The sequence below is a fragment of the Callithrix jacchus genome, chromosome 10 (assembly GCF_049354715.1).
Source record: "Callithrix jacchus isolate 240 chromosome 10, calJac240_pri, whole genome shotgun sequence".
In the NCBI taxonomy this organism is placed as follows: domain Eukaryota; kingdom Metazoa; phylum Chordata; class Mammalia; order Primates; family Cebidae; genus Callithrix; species Callithrix jacchus.
The window spans coordinates 119,287,036-119,294,954 of NC_133511.1; the positions used below are offsets into that span (position 1 = coordinate 119,287,036).

Sequence of the window (7,919 nt, forward strand, 5' to 3'; positions counted from 1 at the left end):
TAGGCTTAATACCTGAGTGATGAAATAATCTGTACACCATGATTATTTGTTACCATGATACCAGTTGACCTATGTAACAAACCTGCACATGTACCCCAAACCTAAAATAAGAGTTTAGAAAGAAGTCTGTAAGAGGTGACATTGAATTTGTAGAATAATAAAGCCTAGTTGACATCTTTGAATTTTTTACTGTTTCTTCCAGGAAACAGGTGTGTGGCTTTATTTATTTAAATTTCCTTTTTATGTTGTGAATAAGATTTCACGACTCTGTTGTTAGTGGCTTGCATATCTCCACTCAGACAGATTTCAACATATTTTTGCTGCTGCTGTTCATATTCTTGTCAAAGAACCATTTTCCATTATGGTATGTAAAGGTGTAGCTGCTTTGCACGAAAGCAATCGATTTGTATATTCTGATCATATATTCAGCTAACTTTTGTACTTATATTCTTTTGAAAGTTTTCTAGTAGATTGTCTTAATTTACATCAATATCAAGGAGCACACTTACTGGAATTTATGGTGAGAATTGCTCACTTTAGTTAGAAACTGCCATATTGTCTTCCAAATGGTTGTACCATTTTGCACGTATTCACCTATGTTTTAGGTACCTATGCAGTGAACATGGTGGTGATGGAAGGGGCTGAGGGGAAGGGTAGGTCTTGTTTAGACTTGCTTAATGTGCACTTGAAAAAGCCTGGCTGGCTGTCAGACATGCAGGGGGATCAAAGCAGGGTCTCCTTATATCCCCGCTCTCCCATAACCAAAACTCAGCCTTCCAGCTTCCTATGCCTGCCGAAGTCAGAATTCACCTGTGCCCCTACAGTGATATAAAGAAAAAAAGAAATAATCAGCAAAAGCTCAGAAGGAAACTGAGAATCCTGGGAATATTTCCAGAGGTGCCTGAACTCACCTGGAGCACAGAGCAGAGTTCCCACAGGGCTGCCCTCCTGTGCTCCGCCCCACTCAGGATGCAGGGAGGCATTGGGAGGTGACCCTGATGGATGGCAGCAGCTGTGGGTAGGAGGGGCAGGCTGGGAGCCAGGCCCTGGGGCCAGTGCCAGCTAGGCTCCCTAGGTACAAATAGCCCTGGACTCCGCAGCTCTATAGGCTCCTGGGGTGGAGTCCAAATCACTCATTGATTGTGAAAGCTGACCTTGCAGCAAGATAAGCTACCATGAGGCTGTCGGTGTGTCTCCTGCTGGTCATGCTGGCCCTTTGCTGCTACCAGGGTGAGTACATCAGTCATGAGTTCAGCACCAGCCCCTGGGAAGCACCCTGCTCTGAGCATGAGGTCACCTATTCAGGCTGGGGTTGGGATCTGTACAAAACCAAACCTCCAAACCTTTTTCTGTGCTCGTTGAACAAGCCCCTTATAAAATTCAGAGCTATTTCTTCTACTCCCCAGCACCTAGGAAGTTTTATAGAAAATCTGTGCAGGCAAATGTTCTTCTGCCTGAGCTTCACTCCTGGATGGAATCTGTGTCAGATGATGTCATGTGAGGTCTGGGGTGAATCTGGGCTCGCTACTTCCCAGCCCTTTGACCTTGGGCATAGTGTTCCCCCTGCCTGAGCCTCGTCCTATCACTGGTGGTTAGTACTTCTGCTTCTGTCAGGAGTGGCTATGGGAATGGAGTAAGAAAGATTAATTCTGTCGAAAGAGTCTAGCTGTGGACAGGGCATGGTGGCTGACGCCTGTAATCCTAGCACTTTGGAAGGTCAAGGTAAGCGGATTGCTGGAGCTCAGGAGTTTGAGACCAGCTTGGGCAACATGGTGACACCCCAGCTTTACAAAAAAAGAAATACAAAAAATCATCCAGGCCTGGTGGAATGCACTAGTAGTTGTAGGTACTTGGGGGGCTGAGGTGGGAAGATCACATGAGCCCAGGAGGTCGAGGCTGCAGTGAGCCGGGATTGAGTACACTGCACTCCACCTGGATGGCAAAAGGAGACCTTGTCGCAAAAAAAAAAAAAAAAGAGAAAGAATTTAGCTGTTGATATGAAGTTCTCCCTTTATTGTGTGACCTTGAGGAAGTCACCCCTAGAGGTCTGGGATTGTCATCAGCACAACCAAGGCATGAGAACATAGAACCCAGGGGATCCTGTCTGGTCTAACATCAGGGAGCCGTGAGAGAAGAATCAATCGACTTTCCTAACATCAACTATATTTTTATTCTTGTGCTGCAGCCAACGCCGTGGTCTGCCCAGCTCTTCTTTCTGAGACATTGGGCTTCTTATTCGTTGACGAACCTGCGTTCAAGTTACAACTTGCCAAATTTAATGCTCCTCCAAAAGCTGTTGCAGCCAAGTTGGAAGTGAAGAAATGCACAGATCAGATGTCCCTTGAGAAACGAGGCCCAATTGAAGTAGCCCTGGTAATTTCTTTTTCCTTTATGTGTCGAGGCTTCTGGTCAGCTGCATAGTGTGAAGTGAGGTCAGCTTGCTGCTCTGTGGGGGGTGCAGGTGATGGGGCACCTGTCTTGCTGGTCACCTCTTGAGAAGGTCACTCAGGGCCACAGAGTGGGTGCTACCATTTCACCTGCAGAATTAAACTCAGCTGCACACAGCATCCTGCATGTTTCTCCTTCTCAGGTCACCTTCCTGGATGCTGTGTCCCCAGAGTGTGCTGAGGACACAGGGAGTGTGCCTGGGCCCAGGCAGGGATGGTGAAGGACCAAGCATGGGTGCCTCCCTGCTGGGAGCTTTACTGAGACCAAGCTGTCCTCATCCCAGATGTCACTCTGGAATGGCCTGGGGAGATGGGAGCTTTGAACATGCAGGGGAAGGCAGAGAGGGACCTAGAGCAGGGGGTCCTGCAGATGCAGCGCTGGTAGGCTGGACTTCTCGGTAGCTTCTGCAGAGCCAGTAAGGAGCCCCTCCCAGCTCCTCAGACCACATGCTCCCCTCCTCACCCACGAGGCTCTCCTGACCGCAGTGGGCAAAGACCCTCCTGACTCTACCTCCTGCAGTGCCATGGAAGCAGGATGTTCTCACTCCGTCTTTCTCAAGAAATCAGAGGCTTTCCAGGGGCCTCTCAACCTGGCTGCCTTTGGGTTGCTGTCCTGAGGTTTAGCTGCAAATGTCTATGGAAACCACAGGCTCAGGACTGAGAAGTGCCTGGGCCCTGAGGCAGAATTCCCACAAAGGGAGGCTGGAGGTTACTGGAAGCCAGGCTTCCCAGAGGCCATCCTAGCCCTGACCAGCCTCTCAGCCCTGGGTCCCCCACTGCAGGAAACAGGAGACTCCAAGACCTGGGACAGCTCAGACAATGACCTCTGGCTGCTCTGTCCACCCCTCCTCTCTTCCTTCTATGAGGATCCCAGGCCTCACTCTTGGATCCTTCCAGGGCTATTGCCCTGGTGAGGAAAGGGTGCTGTGAGGCCACAAGATCTAGGCCTCAGTTTCCCAAACTGAGTTGTTGCCTCTGCCCTTCCAATTGCCTTTGGGGGCAGAATTCCACTGGCCTCTTGGATGTTAGCCTGTCATCTCCAGCAGCAACATGACCAACCCCACCTTCCTTGCTTTTTTCTTTTTCTGTTTCAGTTGAAAATCGTGGAAAAATGTAACAAGTGACATGTAAAAACTTCCATCCTGGTTTCCACCACCTTTCAATGATACCCTGCTCTTCACTGCGGAATGAAAAGGTTTCAACGTCTTGCCTTAATAAATCACTTGCCCTGCACGTCTCCACTGGTCTTGTTATAATCCTACAGTCTCGAGCCTTGGGTAGAGGTTGGTTTCCATAGAGGAGTGGTCTTTTGCTGTGGGTGATAATTAACTCCAGAGAACCAGGGTCGTGTTACCAATGGAGCCTGAGTCCAGGTGTCACCGAGGGAAATATTTGATAGGAATTATCCTGCATTCCTTACAGATTTTCCATCCTGTGGTCATGAATAAAAACAGTGGTCACGAAGAAACAGGAATTGAAACGTTCCTGCTTGTCTTGTACTGAGGAAACCCCAGCCTGAATGGATGTCCAGGCCCGGGGTTACCACCCAGTAGAGACTACTGTGATGTCCCCTCAGACCCACAGTCAGCCTGCTTGGGTCCACCTCTGCACTATGGTTTCTCTCCCCTGTCATGTCCAGTATACTTTATTTTCCATTGATCACAATTTGGGGGCCTCTTCAGTTTTCAGCCTGGAGTTCACATTATTTCACTCCCCACACCCAGAGCACTCATCAGTGTCTGCATTACTCACCAGCACCTGAGGCAAACGCTTCCTTCCTCAGGTTCTCCCAAAAGCTCCAGAGACCAGCACCCCTGCCAACTGGACAGCTCCCAGTGCGCACTCCACAGTCATTTCAGGAGCAGGATGTGAAACGGAGCACAGGGTCTGCCCCCAGCCTGCTCTCCTTTCCATGAGCCCATCCAGGCTAATGCACCCACCCAGAAAGTCCCCTGACCAGGACACAGGGAGATGCCACCAGTGTCCTGTGGCTACTGGGACAAAACTCTGCAAACTTTGTGGCTTAAAACAACCAATTCTCAGGCATCTCCGGGGTCAGAAGCCCAACATTAGTATCACTGTGAAGAGGTCAGTGGGTAGCAGGGCTCTGCTCCCTCTGGGGTTCTTGGGGAGAATTCACTAAGGGCTGCTTCTGGCTTCTGGGCTGATAATTGTCCTGGTCCCATGACCTCATCATTCCAACCTCTGCCTCCATGTTAGGTCCCCTTCCTCTTTTCTTTCTATATCAAGCCCCACCCACTCTGACTTTTAATCACAAACTACACAGGTTTGGTTTTGGGACCCCACAGACTATTCAGAATAACACCCCATCTCATCATCCTTAACTTAATCATGCCTGTAAAGTGCTTTTTTTGACACATAATGGAACATTCACCGATTTCAGGGATTAGGATGTGGGTTTTTTCAGGACGGTCATGAGGCCGCCAACTGCAGCTCCCCCTCCCCCTGACTCCTAACAGTGCACTGGGTTCTATTCCCTCCATCGCCCCAGAATCACCTTCGCGAGTTGCTTCTTTCCCATCACACAGTCACATCACAGTGCGGTCTATGTCCTTCCCAGCTCAGACCAAATTCTTCTAAATTGTCTTGCAGCCTCTGTGAAGGCTCCCTACAATACATCCTTCTCATTCATGCCACAGTGAGTCTCCTAAATTTAAAACGTGATCCTGTTCTCCTGTCAACAACTCTAAATGACCAGAGGGCACTGGTTCTCAAGGGTTTCAAGTAAGGGAAATTCTTTTTTACCCCAAATCTATGTTTATATGACCATAGTCATCATTATACAATTGGCAAAAGAGTAGATAATTTATTATTAATTAAACATTGCTTTTAAAAGAAATGTGTATTTTAATCACACCAGAAATTATGTACACTTAAACATAGAAACTAAATATATGAAACTTATTATCAGCAGGCATAGCATGTGCTATGTGTAGCAGATACGAGAATTTATGGAGCTCTCAAAACACCGAGAGAAAACCAGAGAGGAACCACTGCTGGAGAAGCAAGTCCACACGCTTGTGTTGCACGCAAGGGCTTCCGAGACCCTGCTCAGTCATACTTGTTTATATCTCATTTCTTAGGCCTCATGTTTTTCACACTCCTGCATAAGTGCGTATGGGTCTCCCTTTCCCTCTACAGCCTTCTCTCACTATGGTATCTGACAACCTCATTTATAGAATCCACTTCATGTGTCTCCTCCTCTGTGAAGCCCTCTAGGATTCCCATACCTTATATTATATCTTTAGACACATATGCCTAGATACACAGACATCCCTCTTTTATGATCAGTTTATCTTTCTGTGATATAGGATGCATATCATAGTATTGTTGTGAGAACATATTAAATAAATTAATGCTATAAAGCACTCAACAAATTATAGCAATCATTATTATAATGCTTACATCTACTAAAAGTTTCTATTCATTGATCATCCTGATATGCATTTTTTGGGGGGGATGAGATTTGCTAGTGTTACCCAGGTTGGAGTGCAATGGCCCAATCTTGGCTCACTGCAACCTCCACCTCCTGGGTTCAAGTGAATTTCCTGCCTCAGCCTCCCGAGTAGCTGGGATTACAGGCATGTGCCACCACACCCAGCTAATTTTGTATTTTTCATAGAGACAGGGTTTCTCCATATTGGTCAGGCTGGTCTTGAACTCCTGACCTCGGGTGATCTGCCCACCTTGGCCTCCCAAAGTGCTGGGATTACAGGCGTGAGCCAGCTCGCCCAGCCTGATATGGATTTGGTTGGAAGGCTTCCAAATTCTCTCTCACTTCATCCTCCCTAGAACCCAAGAAGGTCCAAGATTGTTCCCACTAAAGAACATGAGAATAACTAATGCCCCACCCAATGATTCTCAACCCTGGCTCTATTTTGGAATCCACTGGGAAGCTGTTGAAATTAAGTGATGCTCAGGCTCCACCTGGGGCATATGTGTCTATCTCTGTGTAAGTAGAGCCCCTGCCATCCCCGTTCTTGTGCCTTCAGCTCCTATGGGTGAAGTCATCCAGTGACTTGGGGAGGCAGTAGCTGAGACAAGAGCCCCTTGTGATACTCACAGGACTCCCAGCATCACCAGGGCTGTTACCTCGAGGCCTTTTCCTTAGCTACTTTCAGAGCCTTTAAAGACTAGGGGTTGCAATGTGTTCACTCTTTCACCATTATTCGACTAACCACATTGGGGGCACCTGTGGAAAGGTTTTCCTTCCTGAGCTGCTATTAAAATACTGTGCCATGAAATCCAGCAAGACTGAATAGGCTGGGGCAGGGAGGGGGGCATTAAAAGCCATTATTTAAGGGCTGTTGAGTTTCTGATTGGAATGATGATTATTTTCTGGAAGTAACTATGGTGACAACATTGTGAATGTCTTTAAGGTCACTGAATTATGCATTTAAGAATGGTTGAAGTGACAAATGTTATGTTTTTTTTTTAAACCACCATTCAAGAAAAAAAAAAAAAAGACTCTAAGGGCTGCTGCTGTCTGGGAGGCCCAGGAAGATACCTGGGAAGGGGAGCTGGGCCTATATTTTACCCCTGGACGTGCTCTCTCAGACCTGTCAGCATCTCACAGTCAGCACATGTCTCTATGTCCATGTTCTCTGATTCACCTCCTAGATTTCTTCTTTGATGAGGGTATCACCAATTTCTAAGAAAATCTGGTCCAAAATCTGAGATTGAGGTTTACCAAAGATGTAGGATTCATTCATGCAGAGTCTCCTGACGTTTATCCCTTAAGGCCCCGCCCATGACCACTGAACTAAGTAGAGTCTCATAATCTCCCCCCTGGACAAATATCATTAATCTTGCCTAGGCTCTTTTTCTCCAATATCTTGTCCCTATGATCCATCTGGCACTTTATGATAAGCCCAATATTCTTTTTCTTTCTTTTTTTTTTTTTTTTGAGACGGAGTTTCACTCTTGTTGCTCAGGCTGAAGTGCAATGGTGTGATCTCGGCTCATTGCAACCTCCATCTCCCGGGTTCAAGTGAATCTCCTCCCTCAGCTTCCCTAGTAGTTGAGATTACAGGCATGCACCACCACACCTGGCTAATTTTGTATTTTTAGTAGAGACAGGGTTTTCCCACATTGGTCAGGCTTGTCTCGAACTCCCAACCTCAGGTAATTCACCTGCTTCAGCCTCCCAAAGTACTGGGGTTATAGGAGTGAGCCACTGCACCCGGCCTGATAAGCCCAATATTCTGATAACAAAGCTTAGATTTTATTATAGGCATCTTTAAAGTACATCACCAATGGATCTCAATTTTCTCTTAATAAAATGAAGCTCAATATCTCAATTAATAAATCAGAATATTCATTTGTGTAATAATCACAACCTCACATTGTTTAAGAATATATGTTGCTTTCTTTCTTTCTCTCCTATGCTTCCATCTTTTCTCTCCCAATGAACTAACCATGATTTCTGACAGAGTTATAAACCAGGAGAAG

The 7,919-nt window shown here is 46.7% G+C and overlaps 1 protein-coding gene across 1 annotated transcript; it reads left to right on the forward strand.

The window, feature by feature from the left end:
* The first annotated feature begins 1,106 nt into the window (after positions 1 to 1,106).
* On the forward strand, positions 1,107 to 3,684 carry LOC100388492 (secretoglobin family 1D member 2-like). The gene is made up of 3 exons (XM_009008315.5): positions 1,107 to 1,230; positions 2,186 to 2,373; positions 3,542 to 3,684. Exons 1-3 carry the CDS (start codon positions 1,176 to 1,178, stop codon positions 3,569 to 3,571), a joined length of 273 nt encoding a protein of 90 aa, XP_009006563.2. The 5' UTR covers positions 1,107 to 1,175; the 3' UTR covers positions 3,572 to 3,684.
* The last annotated feature ends 4,235 nt before the right edge of the window (positions 3,685 to 7,919 follow it).

Bases quoted from the DNA above. Each gene is read 5' to 3' on its own strand.
- LOC100388492 (XM_009008315.5), top strand. From the start codon at position 1,176: ATGAGGCTGTCGGTGTGTCTCCTGCTGGTCATGCTGGCCCTTTGCTGC. The intron at 1,231-2,185 runs GTGAGTACATCA...CTTGTGCTGCAG, and splicing joins GGCCCTTTGCTGCTACCAGG to CCAACGCCGTGGTCTGCCCA. The intron at 2,374-3,541 runs GTAATTTCTTTT...TTTCTGTTTCAG, and splicing joins GCCCAATTGAAGTAGCCCTG to TTGAAAATCGTGGAAAAATG.